Source organism: Monomorium pharaonis, chromosome 6 (genome assembly GCF_013373865.1).
Source record: "Monomorium pharaonis isolate MP-MQ-018 chromosome 6, ASM1337386v2, whole genome shotgun sequence".
NCBI classification, from domain to species: Eukaryota; Metazoa; Arthropoda; class Insecta; order Hymenoptera; family Formicidae; genus Monomorium; species Monomorium pharaonis.
The window spans coordinates 11,777,951-11,799,952 of record NC_050472.1 but is presented as its reverse complement, the minus strand read 5'-3'; the positions used below and the strand labels follow the sequence as shown (position 1 = coordinate 11,799,952).

Below are 22,002 nucleotides of genomic sequence, written 5' to 3'. Positions count from 1 at the left end.
TAGATAAACGTAGTGCCCAAACTGTTATTCTCGTTAAAGAAATACTTTTATTTCTATTTAGGTCCACCTGAACCACTTACGGATAAACCAAGTGTAAATTTAAGCCCTCACGGTCAAATCACGATCGTTTGGCGATCGCCACCTTATGACGGAGGTCGCACCGTGCTCGGATATACTTTGGAAGCAAAACGCGTCGGTGAGAGCACGTGGTTGGTAATCGCCAAATCTTGTTATTCGCTAAGCCACACGGTAACGATAACCGAAGAAAATTCCGTGATTCCGGGTGAGAGTTACTGTTTCCGCATCCGAGCTGAAAATATCCACGGACTCAGTGACTCTGGCATGGAGTCCGATCCCGTCAGAATCCCAAAACCCGAAGAAACGATGCTTCAGGAAAAGGAAGGTGACTAATTTCAATTTATTTTGTTATTTTGAAAGGTTTTTATTCTTAAAATTATTTCTTTATTATAACATCAATATCTTATTATTTCTTTTTAATATCTATTATCTCTTGAGAAAATATTTAAAATATTTAAAACATTATCCTAAAAAATTAGCTATAATTATTATAAAACGACCTAATTTGTTTTTAAGATGAATTTAAGCCAAATTTTGAAGCTCGTCTAGTAGTACCAGAAGAAGGCAAACTTTTTAACGAAAAATACGACGTTCTCGAAGAATTAGGAAAGGGCCGATATGGTGTAGTCAAAAAAGTTATCGAACGATCGACAGGCATGAATTTTGCTGCCAAGTTTGTCAAAACAATTAAAGTAAGAGCTCGTGAACAAGTCCGCGAGGAAATTAAAATTATGAACACGTTAAGGCATCCTAAGCTTCTATTATTGGCTGCTGCCTACGAAAGCCCTCGTGAAACAGTGCTGATCATGGAATAGTAAGAGCATCCAGTATTATCAATTAAATTAATTATATTGGAATTCATATTAACGACATCATAATTAAATTCTTTTTTAGCATTTCAGGTGGAGAATTATTCGAGAGAGTAGTGGCCGATGACTTTACTTTAACTGAAAGGGACAGTATTCTCTTTATGAGACAAATTTGCCAGGGAGTCGAGTATATGCATCAAAATAAAATCGTACATCTAGATTTGAAAGTACATTTTTGCAGATCATAGTTAATTGATAATTATTAATAATTTCATACGCTAACTAAATTAATAATATTTTCGTGTCATCTCACAGCCAGAAAATATAATGTGCCGTACACGAACTTCTCATCAAATTAAATTAATTGATTTTGGATTGGCTCAAATTTTAAAGTCCGATACACCGATCAGAGTACTTTTTGGCACACCAGAATTCATTCCACCAGAAATAATAAACTACGAGCCGATCGGCACTAAATCAGATATGTGGAGCGTTGGTGTAATTTGTTATGTTCTGTAGGTGTTAATTATTTGTATCCAATTATTGTATATACAATTATATATATATAATAATATATCCGATTAATTAATTGATTTTAATACGTAGATTAACTGGCTTGTCGCCATTTATGGGAGACAACGATGCTGAGACTTTTGCTAATATCACACGAGCAGATTACGATTTAGAAGACGAAGCTTTCGATGCCATTTCAAACGACGCTAAGAGTTTTATTAGCAGCTTACTTATTAAACGAAAAGAGTATGGTTTTATTTTCTTTTTTTATTTTATAGGACTAGTTACACATTATACACATTTAAAGAGTCACATATGAACTCTGAGTAACTATTTCTTGGCGCAGATTACGAATGTCGGCTACAGAGTGCTTGGAACATCCATGGATGATACAACGTGCTACGGCTATTAGCAGAGTAGTCTTGCCGACAGAAAAGCTAAAGAAATTTATTATACGAAGGAAATGGCAGGTGTGTATGGTTTTGTTAAAAAATAATCATTATTCTGAATGTGAGAAAAAAAATACAACGCAAATTTCATGTAAAGTAACTTTTAAATTAAAAAATATTTGGGGCAGTATATTTCATTGGAAATGGAAAATCAAAACAGGATTTAATTGTTATACGTTTTTGCGTTGAATGTTTGTTTTTCTTTATTAATCCAATAATTTTTGTGGTTTAGACTTTGTTTTTCAAATAACCTTAGTCTGCGTTTAAATCTTCACCGTGTGCATGCATTGTGCTATTTATTTTAATAGAAAACAGGAAATGCTATTCGCGCATTGGGAAGGATGGCAATTCTTTCGGCGCATAATAGACATAGTCCCACAACAACAGCAGAGGCATCACCTACACTCAAACAACAATTCAATAACACTGACATACAATATTCCGATGAAATTAAATCGATCTGTACTATTGTCGATAAAGATACAGAAGACGTTAAAATAAATACAGACAAAAACACTGCCGAGGCGGAATTGCAGACAAATTTACATTCCACATTTGTGAAGAAAGTAAATGTAACAATACAAGAAACATCAACGAAAGAAGAAAATAGCTTAAATGATCCTTCGAAGCAGATAAGCACTAGAAAAGAGATGTCTAGTTTACATACCGAATTAATACCCCAAAACGTCACACCACATCTAGAGATTTTAGCATTGAAAGAAAATGAAAAAGACGATAAAGAAGTAAATGATAAATCTTCTAAAACGGAACGACGCATGATTTCAAAATCATACACATTATGTAGGGTGTTTCGAGGTGACTCACGCGATTCTGTAATAGGTGATTGCAGTTCGAGTTTGATAAATTCTTCGATACAGATAGATGATCCGGGGGTAGTATCCAGTATTAAAGACAAAATTAATCAGACTCACAACCGAGAAAGCAAACAAACATTGAAAAAAGAAAACAATCAGCGGAAATCAACAGCAGAAATCTTAGCAACCTTAGTGCAAAGCAAAAAAATTTTTCCTTCCAACACGAAAGTTATGAATAATAGCAAGGTAGTTACAAAGAGTGACGTGACTGAAGCTTCGTGTGAAACTAATCCTGTGCGGAAAGGTGTGTGTGTGTAAATGTCATTAAATTTGTATATATCCTAATATAAATTTTTCTCAGATTTTTTTATCTAATTGTTCAAAATCTTTCATATTTTAAATTTATAAACATCTCTAGAAAAATATTTTTAATTTTACCATACTTTTAAATCTCCTTTAAAAATTGTAAAATAAGAATCTTACAATATTACAGCATTTTTATATATACATATTTTTAAAAAAAGTACATTTTTTACATTTTTATATATTTTTTATATTTTATAAAATTTATTCAGAAATTATTATTCAGTCATTAATTTTTTCATGTTATAAAATTTATACAAAAATTCTGAAAATTATCAAATATAAAAAATTATTTAAAATTTTTGGAAAAATGTGTTTACTAGGGTAAATAATTTATAATTATTTATTATTAACAAAAAATTCAACAACATTAAAATCTTACAATTTTTTGCAGTTATCGACGAGAATACGGACACAAGGATATTAAGCAGACATAATTGCAATAAATTTTCAACTGGAAACGTAAGCCGTACTGCTAGAGTATTCGAAAGGGAAAGTGAAAGATCAAATTCAAGCAATTCGCAAAATTCGATGACACAGCATACATATCCTGCTGCTGTAACTACAAGAAAATCGAATAATGAAAGAATACAGAAGGCTTTCGCATTCTGGAACAAATAAAGATACCTTTTGAAAATATATTGTATAGTATATAAATAAAAATAAGTAGATTATATCATTTTCAAGTAAAATAGAAATATAATGTTTGCAAGAAATCACCAATGTAAAAAGAATGTATTTTAAATACGTATAAGGGTATGATGTGCAACCCATTAAACGCAATTAAAATCATAATTCTTCTTTATTTCTAATACTAAAAAAGAAATTTGAATTGTTTTAGCAGTTATGTTAAATAAATCTTTCATACTGACCTAAAGAAAAAATATACTTTATTTTGCGCGCGCGCGCGCGCGCGTGTGTGTGTGTGTGTGTGTAAAGCGCGCAAGGTACATATTAAATGCATAAGGGTAGGACAATATAATAAAACTTGAAATTTTTTAAGTTTACCCTAATCAATATATTAACATTTGCAAGATTTTTTTAACTCCGATTCTTGCAATACATTACTAGAATCAGTAATGGTTAAAAGTTGAAGAGTATCGCCAATGTCTAGGTAATTAAAGGTATCCGGTGTTGCTGGTAGCCAAGTAGTAGTTATATACTGGTTCAAGGCAGGTGTAGGATTTCTGAAAACAAAAAAAATATTTTATTTATTATAATCTATTTTAATTATTAAGTCATTAAAAATAAAATGTCTGATTTTCTTAAATATTAATTTTGAAGTACTAAGTTCGATATTTCTTATATTTTACTTTTAAACCTCTTTTTTCTTTTGAAGATATATCATTACTCTTTTAAATCCATGTTTTATTTCGTCAATACTTTTTGAATTTTTTTACAGTAATTTTTATAAAACTAGGGATAAGTCAAAAATTCATGTTATTTTTTTATATAAAATCTATGCAGCGCAGACAGCTCGAATATCAATAAAGTGTTTGGCAACAACGTAACTAATAAACGCACTAATACGTCGATAATCTGAGAAATTCTAGTTCTGTTCTAGTTTTAATATTGAAAATGATACAGCAATCAGCAACTAACAGCTACGTGGACGACCTGAGACTAATAAGAATAATGATAAACTAAAAAATGTGAAAGCAGATACATTTCAAATTACACGTGAATTAGTAGCAAAGTTTGACATTGCTATTCCGATATTGGATCATTTGAAATAAATTGGCGAGATAAAAAAAACTGAATAAATGGGTTCCACATAAATTAACCAAGCGTCAATAAAGAAATCGTCTCAAATCTTACTTTTCTTTGATAAAGGCGAATCATTTCTACATCGTATTGTTACATGTGATGAAAAATGGATTCCCTTCGCAACCGTTCGACACAATGATTGGATAAAGATAAAACGCCAAAACAAGATAAAAATCTAAAATGAGATAAAAATCTAAATGGTTATTCACATGTATGTGGATTCCCATGGATTTTAGATGGTTTTGTATGCATTCCATATGGATAACCATATGGGAATCCACATACATGTGGATAACCATCTGGATTTCCATCTCATCTTTTTAACGAGGAGTGTTCGTTTAGTGGCCCAGCATTAATATTATCTACTACAACTCCATGAAACCTGGACAACAGTCGACAACAAATGCCTTCTGCAAACAATTGAACAAAATGATAAGAGAACTTGCAATTAAACAACCGAGATTGGTCAGTGAAGACAGATCTCTCCTCTTGTAAAACAACGCTCGACTATATGCTGCACAAACAACATTGCTTAAACTACAGGAGCTGGACTTGGAAACTTTCTGGCACCCATCGTATTCACTAGACCTTGCACCAATAAATACTTGTTTTAGGTATTGAACCACTTCTTGTGAGAAAAAACATTCAATTCTTAACAATCTGTAGAAAACATTTTTCGCGATTTTGTTGCTACTTGCTTTACTTCTTTGCTACCGGTATAAAACTTAATGGCAAAACTGTGTCGATAGTTTCCCTGCTCAAGAAAAAAGATAGAACTTGATAGAAAATATTTCTATGATGTTGAATCCGAGATTTGATTGCGGTTTTTCTTATTGCCGGTCACATATTCCAGATAGATTGTCAAGCATTCTGGGCAATAAACAATGATTTAATCGTTGGTAAAGACTTTTATATAAAATGTTATAGACGGTCAATAATATTTTTCACATTAAACTTGATTGCCATGCACGAACTTCCCTTTATTATATATGAAAAACCTTATTAATGATTAAATCATTCTTTATTATAAACTACCTCATACAAATCCCCTAAAACGGGTACAACTTTATGGGATTTGTATGAGGTAGTTTATAATAAAGAATGATTTAATCATTAATAAGGTTTTTTATATATAATATAGTGAACAGTATATCACGTTTTTCATATCAACTTTCATTGTTGAGGCCAAACTCGCCTTTATCGTAAGAGACGGATAGAACTTAATAGGATTTGTATGACATAGTCCCTATAAACTATAATGTAATTTTCAAAGTAGAATTTCATATACAATATGATAATCAGTAAATTATGTTTTTCATATTAACATTAATTACTGAGTACAAAATTTCCTTTATTATAAATCCTGAATGCAACCTGATAGGTTGTGTATGATATAGTCGTGATAAACAATTAAATAATTATGATAGAATTACAAAACTGGTCAAACATGATTCAACATGATAGAAATTCTATCATTGCTCGAAAAGCTCTTGATAGAACTGGATACAGCTATATAAATTATCATTGATTTTGAATAATGTTTTATACAGTTGTATCTTTTTTCTTGAGCAGGGTTAAGAACATACGTTGATTAACTATTCCTGTTTAAGATGATAACGCAAACTTTTGATTCAAAATCGGACATTTTATATTTAATGACCTAATATATTATTGGATTACGCATAGCTTCTAATAAGCACCCTGTTTTTGCAAAATTGGTCCACATTTCCGTAAGAATTTCTATTATTCTCCGATCGTTTGTACCTATTGCCGGCGGTTTAGGATCATTAACTTTACATTTAGGCAAATAAAAAAGGTATGACATATCATCAGCATGAGAAGCTCCTAAAAAACTTCAATTATATTAAAATTATAAAGTAAATAAATAAACTAAATTTCAAACAAAAAAGCTTTATAAATTGCGCTACTCGTATACCGATTGTAGTCAATTTATTTCCCATAAGCTTCGTCTCGGTCATCTGATTGCCGACATAGGAAAATGTATAAAAATAAGTGAGTGCTTGTTTCTTTTTTCTTCGTTTATCGACAAACTCTTGGATAGGAATATCAAAATGTATATCACTCAGAAATCGTATAATAGACGGGATACTTTCTTCAGTAAACGGTCTATTATGAAAGTATTGATGTTTAACTCGTTCTGTTAACTCCATTATTTTTTCCGAGTTTTGCGAGTTTATGAAAGCTTCAATATATCGGGGTAGTTCCGCATACATTCTCCTTAAAATTTTCTCACTGGTATCTGTTAACAAATAAATTATTTATAAGTTTTAAAGGGTACAAAACCATATAGTAAAAATCATATATAATATGTGTATATGTAATATAAAAATAAAATATAATATATAATGTGCAGCACGGGAGATCCCACTTGCCTACAATTCCAATTGTCTACAGCTTCATTTGCACACAAATTTAGCACAGCTGCTCAATTGCCTACATTCGCAATTGCCTACAATCTCAATTGCCTACAGCTTCGTTTGCACACACGAAAATAATTAGGATATAACAGTAAGATTGCACACATGCACATTGCACACACGATAATATTGCGCTGATACACATTGCACACATGATATTATTACGCTCGTACACATTGCACACATACACATTGCACACATGACATTATTGCACAAATGCACATTGCACACATGATACTAATATACGCTCATACACATATAGAGCTAATTGCTTTAGTTTTCGAGATGTATCCCAGCAAACACAAAGTTACATGTAACGTGCTTGTTAGTTGTAATTTCCCACTCAATAATATAATTGCAATATAACACACGTGTTATATTACAATTACATTGTTGAGTGGGAAATTACAACTAACAGGTACGTTACATGTAACTTGGTGTTTGGTGGGATAATACCATATTGAAAATAAAAATAAAAGTAGATCAAAAATAAAAAGAAAAGTAGGTAGACCTCGCTTTGCGTGGAAAGTCGCAAACTTATGTGAAACAGTACAAAGCGTAGACACACACACACACACACACACACACACACACACACACACACACACACACACACGGTGCAAAGGGGTTTTGCTCCCCCTCCCACACCCAACCCGTCGGTAGGGGTGCCTGGAAAGTCGCAAACTCATGTGGTAATTGTCATGTGTGCAATGTGTATGTGCGCAATAATGTTATGTGTGCAATGTGTCTGTGCGCAATATTGTCGTGTGTACAATTCTACCCTTGTATCTTAATTATTTTCGTGTGTGCAAACGAAGCTGTAGGCAATTGAGATTGTAGGCAAGTGAGCCCTTTCGTGCAGCACTAAAGAAAAATTTGGAAATAGCTATTATATCAAATGTTGAATAAAATAGTGCTAATTAAACATTCGAGTAATACAATCAAAAATAATTTTACTTTTTAGTAAATATATTTTTGATTATGTTAATGGAATATTTAATTGACATTCTTTCACTCAACATTTGATAACTATTACCAATTTTTTTTTAATATGTAAATAAAAATTTACTAATTTTATTAATTTCTAATACCTTTAAAAAACATGATATATTCGTGAGAAGTAAAACCAACCATAATTGGTATATCATTGTCATCATTAGATAATTGATAAATGGAACATGGAAGAAAAGGACTTTTTGCTTTATCATCGATTGTAGGTCCAAATGGGACATTAAGAATGCGCGATTCCTACGGAATATTTTTTTGTAATGATTATAAGTAACAATGTTATCCATAACATTTATTATTCAAAATATAAATTTATCTTTTCACATAATAGTATGTTAAGAATTTTTTTAACGAGAAATAAAGAAGAAGTATATGAAAAATGACCATTACCTCTGGAGTGAGAACTTTAGATTGTGCCTCGACGATTTTAGTGGCGGGTATTGTTCGAAGAAATTTAACAACTTCTTCAGGATCTTTAGAATCACTACCAAGTATCGACGCAAGTTTAAAAGAAGTAACTTCTGGTTGATTTCTTATCATTGCCCAATCACATGTAATTATACCGCTCTGAAGAATAGCTTTATGGAAAAGACCTAGAGATATGCATGCATGTGTGAGGAAAATAATAAATCAATATTTAATTTTTTAAAGAAATATTAGGATGTTAAATAAGTTCTCACTGTTTTTTCGTGAAAATTAATGCGTTATTTAAAAAAATCAATAAAAACCCACACAGCACGGAAAGCTCCTGAAAAGCTTCCGAGAAGTTCACAAAATTTTTAATGAGCTTCATTTAAGCTTCAAAAAAACTTGCACGGAGCTCTCCAGGAGCTCCTATATCCGCTTTTGAGAGCTCTCTGAGAGCTTCATTTAAGCTCGCAGGAAGTTCAGAAATCGTGTTTTAAGAACTCCCTGCAAGCTTCAAAATAATTCCCGTGAAGCTTCTATGTAAGCTGCCTGATAGCTTCATCTAAGCTCTCAAGAAGTTCAAAAATCATGTTTTAAGAGCTCCCTGCGAGCTTCAAAGTAATTTCCGGGAAGCTTTTATACAAGCTTCCTGAGAGCTTCATCTAAGCTTGCAAGGAGTTCAGAAATTATATTTTAAAAACTCCCTGCGAGCTTCAAAATAATTCTCGGGAAATTTCTATATAAGCTTCCCGGGAGCTCTATGTCCACTTTTGGGAGCTCCCTGAGAGCTTCATTTAAGCTCTCAGGGAGTTCAGAAATCACGTTTTAAAAGCTCCCTGCGAGCTTTAAAGTAATTCCTGGAAAGCTTCCATATAAGCTCATCGAGAGCTCGTATGTCTACTAATTGCGAGCTCCCTGGAAGCAGCGATTATGGGTTACAACAGATCCGTATTCATCAACAGTCGTTCCTCATTTCTCAAGATTAGTCTGTCTTCTGTAAAAAATAGCATGGCAACATGTACATTTAAGAGTATATTTAAGAGAAAAACAGATCTCAGGACAAAAAGAGTATTTATAGAACATTTAAGGCAGAATGTTTGTATATTAAAATGTAAGATAAATTAATATTACGTACCCTTTTTATCTAAAGTTCCGCTCCGCTATAAGTTCGACAGTCTTCTTCTTTGCTCTTTGGATTGCCGTCCCTCCAGGGACAAAGTATCACGCTTTCAGTTCGACAGTCTTGTGAGTCTCGAGTGTCTCAACAAATTTCTTCAAGTTATGGCACCCGAAATCCTATGTCAGGATCCGATGCAGCTGGATGCAGCTAAGTTAGGACCGAAGCACAAAACATGGCGTAATGATTAAGACAGTCGTAGTGCAACAAGCTTGTGCGTTGTCTACGTCTACGACTACGACTGTCTTAATCATTACGCCATGTTTTGTGCTTCGGCCCTTACACAGAACATAAGCACGTCACACCGGTCGCACGTTGTCGCAACTCAAGCGACCAATCACCAATCAAGCGCGCCGAACCGACATACGCTATTGAGTCTGTTTGTGTCACATGCCCCGACATGCTCCTATTCATCCCAACGCACTCTAATACGTTAATTCCGACGCTAACCTATTGGAGTGCGTTGAAGTGAGTAGGAGCATGTCGGGGCATGGCGACGCGGACAAACCATCAGAGTTGCAGCAACGGTCGTAAGAAAGAAATTAACCAGTTAATATAACAGTTAAAAACAGTAGAATGAACTGTGAAGCTTGTTTTGTCGAATTTTATTAGCTCCCCGGAAGCTCAAAAATATGAACTTCCTGGGAGCTTGTTTTGTTGAATTTTATAAGCTCCTCGGGAGCTCAGCAAAATGAACTTCCCTGGGAGCTTAATTGGAGCTTTGTGCTGTGTGGGAAACCTGTCACTGAAAGTATTGTCCATCGCTAGCCACTATTTTTTCTCATCTTTCTGGCAGCATTTGAATTCCACGTCAGAAAAACGACACGTCTTTTAAAGCTATCCAAAAGTCGACCCATTTTTTGGCATCTTCATAAGAATGGAAATGCTGCTCAGCCAGGCCATATGCCATCGATTGGAACAAGTGATAGTCGGAAGGCGCAATGTTCGGTGAATATGGCGGGTAGGGTAGGACTTCCTATTTAAGCGTTTCCAAGTAAGTTTTCACCGGTTTTGCAACATGTGCCCGAGCGTTGTCATGCTGCAAAATTACTTTGTTGTATCTCTGCTCGTATAGTGGCCGTTTTTCCTTCAATGCCCTACTCAAACGCATCAATTGTAGTCGGTAGCGATCTCCCGTAATGATTTCATTCAGTTTGTGCAGCTCATAATAAATTATATCCAGCTGATTCCACCAAATCCAGAGCAGAAGCTTGGAACCATGGATATTCGGCTTTGCCGATGATGTTGATGTATGGCCGGGCTTTTCACACCACGATTTTCTATGTTTAGGGTTATCGTAGTGTATCCACTTTTTATCGCCAGTCACGATACGATGCAAAAATCCTTTCCTTTTCTGCCGTTGAAGCAGCTGTTCACACGTAAAAAGACGCCGTTCGACGTCTCTCGGCTTCAACTGATACGGCACCCAATGACCTTGCTTTTGAATTATTCCTAATGCTTTCAAACATTTCAAAACTGTTGTGTGATCAACTCCTAATGATTCTGCAAGTTCAGCTAGCGTCTGACATGAGTCTTCATGAAGTAATGCCTCCAATTCTTTGTCTTCAAACTTTTTCGGTGCGCCAGAACGTTCTTTATCTTCAATATCAAAATCATTATTTTTGAAGCGTCTAAACCAATCTCTGCATGTTGTTTCCGACAGAGCCGTAAGTCTCAACAAGAATTCTGTGTGCTTCAGCTGCAGATTTTTTTTAATAAAGTAGTGAAGTAAAATTCCCCGCAAATACTCTTTTTTGGCACAAAATTTGACATGTTTAACACTATGAAAAACAAAGTTGTTTATACTTTGGTGAAATGACATACATTGAATTTCAAGGTTGTTTATTGTACTTCTATATACATGTGTCACCATCTTAAACTACGCGCAAGTAGTTCTAGTAACGCCGTCAGGTGGAAAACAGCGAGAACTTATTCAACGTCCTAATATATTTTTATTTTATAATTACTATATACCCAGTAAGCAAGAAACATTTGATCAACATTTCAAAAATATTAATTCTTTGTAAATTTTCTAAGCAATATAATTTTATAAATATTTTTAGATTATTATTTAATAACTTTACTTTACAAACATTTTTATAATATTTTAAAAACATTTGTTAAAATATTTGTTAAACGTTACCCACAAAAATGTACTCTGCGTGGACCAGACTAGGTTATTTCCACGTATTTTGTGTAGTTTTAAAGGCTTGGAGAAAAACTGGTTTTTTTCATTTTTTCCGCGGATTTTTTCGGTTTTTTTCACAAGGGTAGAAAAATTCGTCGAAAAATTGGCATATGTTTTTCGTAAAATTCACATTCACTTTTGTATTTCTAAGTTGACCTGTCATATATTTTCTGTTTTTAAAGTACTTTTTAATACTAATTACAAGAGAAACATCAAAGCATAGTAAATAAAAACAGAATTAATATATTTTTAAATAATTCATATATTTTTTTACTAAAATATATTTTATTTTTCAATTAAATCGTAACTTATAATTAAAACAAAAAACGTATTATACATAAATTTTATGAAATAAAAATAAAAGCATTTACATGTTTTAAGCAGATTAAAACAAATTATAAAATTTTTGAAATAAAATAAATTTTTTTTTTTTTAAACTTAACCTTATTCGTAGTTCTAAGAATTAATGTTTTTATAAACCTAGTATTATAAATACAATACGTACACGCGCGTATTGTACTTATAATACTAGGTTTATAAAAACATTAATTCTTAGAGCTGCGAATAAGGTTTAAAATTCGACCACAATAATAAAAATTCTCAAAAATGTATTTTGTATATATTCTCTACGCGCGCGCGCCTGTGTGTGTGTGTGTGTGTGTGTGTGTGTAAGGAGAATGATTAAAAATTTATAAACTACTGGACAAAATTAAAGGAACAAAATTTCAAATAGCGCCAAGTTCGTAAGAGTTGAGCAAAAAAATCTGACTATTTTATACGATGTAGTCCGAAGTGTCGACTTGACCCCTACAAAGTTTCCTTACTGTGGGTTCAATAGTTTCGAAGTTACGCTCCTCGAAGCAACTCCTTGTCAAAAACAAAAGTTACAAAGTTGCAGTTTAGAAGGTACAGAGCAATTTGAGACAGAAAACGGCCAGGAAAAATTCGGAAATGGGCTAAATCGGTTCTGTAAGTGTCTCTTAAAGTGTCCCTAGTGCGCTCTAACACTCGCATCCCTTTTCAATCCTGATTCGCCACCTCTTCTTTCTAACAGTGGGGACAGTGTTTTGCAAAAACTTTCTGGTTTTCTAGTCTAGTGACTAAAACGATTAATCAGTGAGTCAAAACTTGAATTATATCAAAGTTTTAGTCAATTTGAGCGAGACTTTATTTCCATAAAAACTGTGCGAGATTCTTTATATAAAGTTTTACTTTTATACTCAATTTCTTTCATATAATATGAGAAAATTGCAAGCGTTTCCTAATTTTTTGCCAGAAATACATAATTTCTTGATACGTATATTAGTAATTTGTTAATAATTCATGTATATAGAATCATTTATCAATTACAAACCTAATCTTAAAGAATCACGAACATACATGTTATTTTTTTTTAAACATACTAATAATTTTAAAAATTTGTTACATAAAACATGTTACGTGTAATAATAAATAAAATAACAAAAGTAAATAAAATGACAATTAGCATTACGTAACAATTAACATACAATTAACATTATTGCGATGTTTATATAATATTATATTAACATTGTTTTATTATTGATTTAATTAATTATTATGAAAAATATTATTATATAATGTTAAAAAATGTAAATGCAATATTAATATTTACAACGACATTAATGTTAAAATAACATACGTATGTTACTTTAACATTACCGAAATCTTCAAATATATGCCAAAGTATGTTTATAATAATATTGTATACAACATTAAAAATTATATATACATATTTAAAAATGTTAGTGAATATTATTATAATATTGTTGTATATTTTTTTGCTTACTGGATATTTGTTAAAAATATATTATATACCTTTAGATAACGGCGACAATGTTAATAAATGTGTGCAACCACTACCTGCACTGACACCAAAAACAGTGATGTTATTAGGATCTCCGCCAAAAGATTTAATATTTTCTTTAATCCATTTTAATGCAGCAACTTGATCTTTCAAACCTTGATTTCCACTTGCTGCTTCGTGACCAAGATTTAAGAAACCTTGAAGAAAAATAAAAAATATAGAATGTCAGTCAACAATAGAAGTAAATACTTTATATCTTTTGTAGATATACGATAAGAATTTTTTTTAATATTTCCACAAGAAATATATTTTCTTGGAAGCATAGGTCATACCTAAAGCACCAAGTCTATAGTTTACGGATACTAAAATGACATCTTTTGCCATCAAATAATCAGGCCGCTTGTGAGTGTCATTGCCGGAACCGACAAGATAGGCTCCACCATGAATCCAAACCATAACTGGATTTCCTGTCGTTTGATATATATTGTAGGGTATATAAATATTAAGATAAAGACAATCTTCGCCACCAACAATTATTTGGGATCCCCATTGTGCAGAAATATCGCCAGCATTTTTGGAAGCATCTCGAATACCTTCCCAAGAAGAAGGAGGTTCAGGATCCTGATTTTGAACATCAATGAAATATGATTTAATATTGTAATAAGTATATATATTATAATAAATAAATAATATTTTATATTTTGATAATTACAAAAGAATTAGAACTGAGTATTTTCTCTGTATGTAAACAGAATAATTGTGTAAAATATTTTTAAAAATATATAATAAAAATAAATCAGAGACTATTTGATCTCGATAAATAAGTTACCTTAAATCTCAAGTTGCCCAATGGTGGAGCAGCAAAAGGTATGCCTTTGAAAGAAAGAAAACAAGATCCGAGGATGTTTTCTTCAACGATTCCTTGCAGTTTTCCTTGTTTTATGGTCACAATCGGTCTATCCATGATGACTGGAGCAAGAACTGTCTACTTCATGTATGTAATAGCTTCTGAAGATACTGTGTTATCTTTAGACTGAGTATATCATTTATATTCAACTTTGATAACGACGTAGATGATAACGTAATGATAGACTATAAATTATACGTTTTATATCGGTGTCATATTTCTAATATTTTCCACTAAACAAAAAACATTAAATTAATCTTTTAAAACATTGATGTTATATGGATTTTACTCCTCCAAAAAAAATATTTTGCGTTTAAAGTAATTTTTCCCGTAATCTAATATTCTAAGCTTAATGTTTCATAACAAACATATTCCCTTTTAATTAAATAAAACACTTATAGCAAATGTAAGATACAATATTCTAACTGTTTTCCTAAAAACATTTATAATAACGTTACACAATATTACAAACTATATATTTGAGAACGTTACTAATAAATATCATTGTAATAACGTTTTTAACGATCTTGCTGGATTATATTTATATATACCATTTATGTACGCAATTTTTAATTGTTAATATTCAAAAATTATTCTAGAGCTTATAATTAATTAGTTTAAAAACACAATTTAATATTATGATACTTATATCTGTTTGTCTGATGTCTGTTTGTCTGATCAGATCTGTGTTTATAATTTGATCTTATGTTCAAAATTATTTTATGTCATAAACAATCTTTCAATTCCACCAAACTAATAAAAACCGTAAAATGTTTTTAAATTGTAATTAAGATAAATAATCTTGAATATAAGATTTGTGAACATTTATCTTTGTTGTTGACATATATGTTATTTTACTCTAGACAGTACTTATTATTTCATAAGTTGTTATTCATTGTTGTTAATGATTAATTATATATTTTTTTATTTAACATAGATCTATTAGTATATCTGACTATTATTTATAATAGAATTACCGACACGTTCAGTGTGAGATGCGATAAGATCTCAGACAAATAACAACGTGTCTGTATATAGCTCGCAATCATGCCCAGATAATACATAAGTGAATAGACAATCATAGAAATATTATTATAAAGAGTACTTGCAGAATTAGAAAATTGTATTTTTGTGAAGAATTCTTTATAAATTATCAACAATTAATTAAGTGCCAAAATATTTTTCAAGGATTCATTATAACAATTTTTTTGTAATTTGATATTTGAACATTCTAACAATTTGAAAAAAATTCTCTCAGTGTTTTATCACGTTTTATTAATAACAATTATAGTAGCAGTTACATTGCTAACGTTTAAGGGAGTTTCTAGGTCAAAGAAATCTTCTTTTCTTACAGTTTTTTAAAGATTAAAATCTTAAAAATATACATATAGTTAAAAGTCTTTTGAATCAAAATTCGCACAATTGACAGAGTTACAAGCCCTCCGTCCAATCAAAAGTCAAATAAAAGCACTGCGTGTTAGAAGTAGCACGACTCGTTTTAGCCGCTCTATTATTCCACTCTTTATTTGCTTTATTATACTTCAAAATTCTTTAACCCTTCTCAAAGCATTTAGATCCTGCATGATTCAGAAAAAATTATAATTAAAACAATAGTGCTAGAAGTTTTCTCAAAAACACATTTTTTGCTTAGCAAAATTGAAATTTTATTATTTCTAACAGCATGTGTATTTATTCACATAACACGTAATATTAGAGTATATCACAGTAATATTACAATACTGTAGTAATATCACAGTAATATTATAATAATATTATAGTGATATCAGTAATATTACGTGGGTACTGAAGGTTTTACTCCTTTACTTTAAAATGTGAATAAAAATTGATATGAATGTAAAAATTTTTGCTCATAATTAAGATAACAGGAAATTGAGAAATGCAGAGAAACAATCTACTGCAGCCTCAGAAGAAACTTATTTAGCGTGTTGAATAAAACAATAATTAATTAACAAACAAGAAAAAAAGAAATATTACTGATATTGTATGGTCTTGAAATAGCTGACTAAATGTGAGTGCTATGAAAACTTCTTCGACTTTATATACATTTTTTTTTTTAAAGATCTATATTTGTAAAATTGCTATACAATGCCTTAGTTGAGCAATTTTAATAAACTATGGCTTAAAATGTTTTAAAATGTCTCCGTCAATTGAAGCAGAATTATTTAAAAATATTAAAAATATTTTTTTATTGAAAAAACTAAAATAAATTTATCACAAAAAACAATTTTTTTGGTAAAAATACAGAATAGGGGAGATCTCACCAATGATCTTGACCTTGACATTGACATATATTATCGACATTGACATATATTAATAAACGATAAATGTTAATGCGTCGACTTTCTGGCGAAATTTCGTTTATTGGAGAAACAATGTTTCGACCCTTGTCCTTGAATTGAGTTCTCTTCAAGTTGCAATTAACAATATTTGCAAATTGATCGATATAATTGCTTAATAAATTCGGACCAACAAAATATGAAGCAATAGAAATATCCCAGGTAGCAAGATGTCGTCTAATTGACGGCATTTTTTGGTCATTTTATGACGAACCAGACGTCATAATGTCGAGATAAAATGACGTCTAAATGTCGTAAAACTGACGTACATTTGTCTCATCTTAACGACGTCATATATTGACGTCAAAAATACGTCATTATTTTCATATTATTGACGTCACTTTCAAGAAGCTAGTATCGTACATTTGACGGTATTTTATTATTATTTTTATGACAAAACATAGGTTTTTAGATTACATCTAATAAAGACGACATTTTAACGTCATTTTTATGACTATCCCAGATAATAAAAACCGTTATTTTGATGTTTTAGAAAATATTTCGGGTACATGTCCTATATATGCAGTACTTGCATTATGAAAATATCGAAATAACATAATTATAATGTAAAAAAAAATTTACGTTGTTTCTCAACAAGCATCGTGACCCACCACACCATAGTCACATTTGGGATTGCCTAATTTCCGCGGTCACCCATCCAACTCTGAACCGCCGTCGACGTTGCTTGACTTCGTATGCTACCTAGCACTTTGTAATGATCCATGAACACTTGATGCTCATAAATACATATTTGTTATAGATCAGTTCAATAGATGCGGGAAACATGAAACTTGTAGTTAACTAATATTTTTATAAATAAATATAAATTTACAGGTTTTTTCCTGATTTTTACATATGCGAAATAACATGTGGAATAACTTATAAAAATATGTTTTTGCTCTGTTCTTTTGATAAAGCTAAATTATACCTCAGACAAAACGCAATATTTATAAAATATTTATAAAATATTTATAATATTTATTTAAATATTTTATAAATATTTATCCAAATATTTTATAAATATTTTTGTGGTCTTAGATTTGACAAATCATAAAGATTTATCATAAATATTATAAAAATATTTATGAAATATTTATAAATATTTATATAACATTACTTATACAAATCTTTATCTTTTATTTACCATAAATATTATATAAAATATTTAGTCTATATTTTAATAATAGGTTAAATAAAGATTTTTTTCTTCGTGTATATAAAATATGTGTAAAATATTTATATAATATTTTGAAAAAATAAATATTAATAAATATTAATAAATATTTATCATAAATATTATGTGCTGTCTGGGATGATTCTAAACTATTAATAGTATTAATTATATAAAATATTGTATTAATTTTAATAATGTTGTTTATTGACCAATCTTTAAATAATGATTAATAGTTATAGGTAGCAAAGTGTCGTCCACTAGACCTCAATAATTCGTCATTTAAGGTCAAATCGTCAATTATTACAAAGAATTATAATTAACGTCAGTAATTAGTCACTAATAAAACCTTATTAATACGTTGTAAAATGATCAATTAACTAACGTTATTAATTAGTCAAGAATATGACGTCGGAAATACGTTGTAGGATGGATAAATGACTGACGTAATTAATAGGTCAAAAAATGACGTTATTATTACGTCTTAATTTGGTAACATGACGTCTGCGACCTTAAATGACGAATTATTGACGTCGTATTAACGTCACCTTGCTACCTGGGATATTTCATGTAAGTTAAAACAATAAATAAATTTTAAAAGTAAAAACACTGTCGCAAACATATATAAATGTAACATAAACCAGATAAAACTTACATGTCCATGTCAATGAAAAAGTTATTATTACAATAAATTACGACATGGTCAAGTAATACATATGTTGTTTGATAAGTATCATCCATCAAATTAATAAAAATCATACCAAGCGTGCACGATGGTAGCAAGTGGACTGAAGATCATAACAAGGTACAAAAAGATACATATAGAAAGTAAACATTAAACAGCCTTGATAATTCTATTATATACCGTATTCAAACTTTCAGTAGCTTTCTGTAAGTTAATAGAATTATTTTTGTTGCACTAATTTTGTTGCTCAGTATATAATAAAAGTATAACCGAATTATTTTTTTTTCTATTCCTAAATATTTTTCATGAATTCCTAATGTATGCATCAATTTGTATGATATAATTCCAAATAAATACTTAATAAAGTTCTCAAAAATTACAAGCACTGTGCATAAAACTTCTTGAGACATTCTTATTACATTTGTTCTTGATTTCCAAAAGAATAAGAATTTAAAAGAAAAGAATACTTCAGTAATAGAATCAAAAATTAAGAATTTACTGTACTATTTATCATATATTCTCAGCAAGCCAGGTTTGTTAAAATCACATATTGTGAAAGCAAGGATTGTTTCAATTTTGACAACAATTTTATGACATGTAATTGTCTTTTGCTTTGTCTTCTGAGAGTTTTGTGCAAAGTAATTGTCTTCTAAAAGTTTCAAACAAATTTACGACAAAGTTTCATCACACGATGCTGTAAATAACAGAGAAAAACTTGTAGAAAATATTACGTAGAGAAACCACAAGGTTTGTTCCGGCACAATAAAATGCAAAATTTACGCAAGTAACAGAGCAAATCTTGCCACACGACATGACAATGAATTTATGACAACCCTTACGGAAAAAACATTAAAAGTAACATTTAAAAAAATACTCAAGTTAAGTATAATTTGGGACAAGGGATAAACACTCAATTCAGTGTAAACTGAATCTTGAGTGTTCGCTTTTTAATTTACTTTTAGACTGTTATTACTCTTAACTTGAATGTTCGCCATCTAATTGAGTGTTAATTTTAATGTTAATCCTAAATTTAATAATAACACTAAAATTAACACTCAATTAGATGGCAAACATCCAAGTTTAAAGTAATACTCAAATTAATACTCAAAACCAGCTGAACACTCTAGTTGAATGTTTATTTTAGATATTTGTTTTATGTCCATTTCTACCAATGCAGATTAATTTTAATCTCGGTTAAACTTGCTTTTTTTGCTTTTGTTTTTATTTAATATTTTCTAATCCAATGTTTGAGAGTGCATACTCAATATTAAGTGTATACCTTCAACCGATAAATGTTGAGTGTCGATCCCCAACGTTATAGTGTTCACACTTTATGTTGGAAGTATACACTCATTTATTGTGTGTCATATCCAAATGTTGAAAGTATACTTCTAAATATTCAGTACTTAAATTCAAACTTTAGTATGAACACTCAATCATTGATTGTACACACTCAATGTTCGAGTATAAACACTCAATCTTTAGTATAAATACTCAAGATTTGGGAGTAAACTCCCCAAATCGAGTATTAACACTCAATTTTGAGTGTAAACTCTCAAAATTAGAGTGTTTTTTCCGTAAGAGAAAAACAGAAAAAATCTCACTAAGTACAAATTAACTGCAAATTAATAGCAAGAACAAAGTAAAACTTTCCCAGCACACTTTTGCAGCAAAATTGCGACAAGATGTATTCACAAACAGCTTAGCTTTTGTTGGCAAGGCTTGTCGCAAATAGTATGACACATATTTTATGCAAATAACAGGGTTGCATTATCGGGCTTTAAGGGTGTATCGGAGTAATAAAAAAACCATACTACTTAAGAAAATCATTCACAAGTTAAAGTTCTCAAAGATTGATATGACAATTTTAACAGAAGCAGTGTTTAACTTAGAGTAAATATTGTACACAGACTTTACATACTGAACTGGCTGAAGCAAACACGTGACTGAAGAGGTCAGCAAAAACGTAATGCCAAAAAGAGAAGTCCGGGTCTCCAAGAATCGCAGTTTATATAGAGGTTTCCGAAGAAAGAGGTTTTGGAGATTGGTGATCCAGGTTTTAATTGATGTTTTTTTCCACTCTTTCAAAATTACGATGCAAATTTTAATTTTATTTTTCTTACTGGTGAGTTCTCAGTAAAATTGTTTTATTTTTCGGAATCCAAGTTTATCTATTAGTTGTTGCAATTATTAGCTGATCATCTATTTAGATAATTTTCTATTAATCCTTATCTCTTTGTCTCCGCCCGAATTGTTTTAATATAGAATACAAACTATCAAAATACGGATTTTGGAAACAAGTAGATAGTGTTTGATTTCTTTTTTGTTACAATGTTCTGATTTCTCTTTTATTATATTTCATAAGATTTGTCAAAACATTTTTACAAATGAATAAAACGCGTTTTCAATGTGACTAATGTTTTCCGTTATAGTCTTGTATTGCCATTAAGGATTATATTAGACCGCGGCTGATATATCATTGGCTTTAGTGCAATGTTATTCTAAGAGAAAATGGAAGCTTTACTTTATGGCATCATTTCAGATATTTTTAAACATAAAGATAAAGATAGGTTTGTCTATATCAGTCTATAGCGGATTTTGATGCCAGGTAATAATTTTTTGTAATTTTTATTATCTCTAGCTCATATAAACTATGTGCCGCAATTTTGTCGATCTTGAAATGCAGTTCTTATATATGAAGCTAGAATACGTATTTTCACAATTAAATTGACAAGCAATCTCTAGACGTCTAAACCTGCACATTTTCTAATGTCTTTTGTTTCAAAAGTTCTAATATCTTTTTTTAATAGTTATTACCCAGTCAGTTAAATCTGATAAATCAGATTTTGCTTAATGTTCAATAAAAACCTGTAAATTGATACAAAATCTGTTACATTAATGTTGTTGGAAAATAATCGGCACAAACAAAACCTGTTAACATGAAGTGACGGCAGATTTGTCAAAAACCGCGCGGCCTGCTAATATAACTTGTCAATAGATTTACAGTAGAAATCGAGTAAAATCTGTATAACAATCTAATGGCA

The 22,002-nt window shown here is 30.7% G+C and overlaps 2 protein-coding genes across 6 annotated transcripts in view; one reads left to right on the top strand and one right to left on the bottom strand.

Moving 5' to 3' along the window:
- LOC105834071 overlaps positions 1-3,822 on the top strand; it is a 110,204-nt gene extending 106,382 nt beyond the window's left edge. Inside the window, exons 41-48 of the mRNA XM_036289053.1 lie at positions 62-403; positions 595-892; positions 973-1,114; positions 1,203-1,402; positions 1,494-1,646; positions 1,747-1,870; positions 2,158-2,968; positions 3,422-3,822. Of these exons, the coding sequence (XP_036144946.1) occupies positions 62-403; positions 595-892; positions 973-1,114; positions 1,203-1,402; positions 1,494-1,646; positions 1,747-1,870; positions 2,158-2,968; positions 3,422-3,648 (2,297 nt within the window). The 3' untranslated portion in view covers positions 3,649-3,822. The remainder of the gene's footprint in view (positions 1-61; positions 404-594; positions 893-972; positions 1,115-1,202; positions 1,403-1,493; positions 1,647-1,746; positions 1,871-2,157; positions 2,969-3,421) is intronic.
- Positions 3,823-3,900: 78 nt separating this feature from the next.
- Positions 3,901-21,588, bottom strand: LOC105834072 (esterase E4). Of its 5 annotated transcripts, none has more exons than XM_036288891.1 (9): positions 20,880-21,417; positions 14,668-14,978; positions 14,171-14,459; positions 13,895-14,035; positions 8,631-8,833; positions 8,324-8,480; positions 6,731-7,054; positions 6,495-6,639; positions 3,901-4,214 (listed from the first exon to the last, which is right to left on the bottom strand). In XM_036288891.1, exons 2-9 carry the CDS (start codon positions 14,800-14,802, stop codon positions 4,049-4,051), a joined length of 1,560 nt encoding a protein of 519 aa, XP_036144784.1. In that variant the 5' UTR covers positions 14,803-14,978; positions 20,880-21,417; the 3' UTR covers positions 3,901-4,048. The 5 variants fall into 5 exon arrangements, with proteins under 5 accessions (XP_036144784.1, XP_036144783.1, XP_012531742.1 ...); XM_036288890.1 differs by having other exon boundaries at positions 13,850-14,035; positions 20,880-21,415; XM_012676288.3 differs by having other exon boundaries at positions 13,850-14,035; positions 14,668-14,871; positions 20,880-21,415.
- Between the last annotated feature and the right edge of the window lie 414 nt (positions 21,589-22,002).

Bases quoted from the DNA above. Each gene is read 5' to 3' on its own strand.
- LOC105834072 (XM_036288890.1), bottom strand. From the start codon at position 14,802: ATGGATAGACCGATTGTGACCATAAAACAAGGAAAACTGCAAGGAATC. The intron at 6,640-6,730 runs GTATACGAGTAG...GAAGTTTTTTAG, and splicing joins AAATAAATTGACTACAATCG to GAGCTTCTCATGCTGATGAT. The intron at 4,215-6,494 runs GTGCTTATTAGA...TTTTGTTTTCAG, and splicing joins ACCAATTTTGCAAAAACAGG to AAATCCTACACCTGCCTTGA.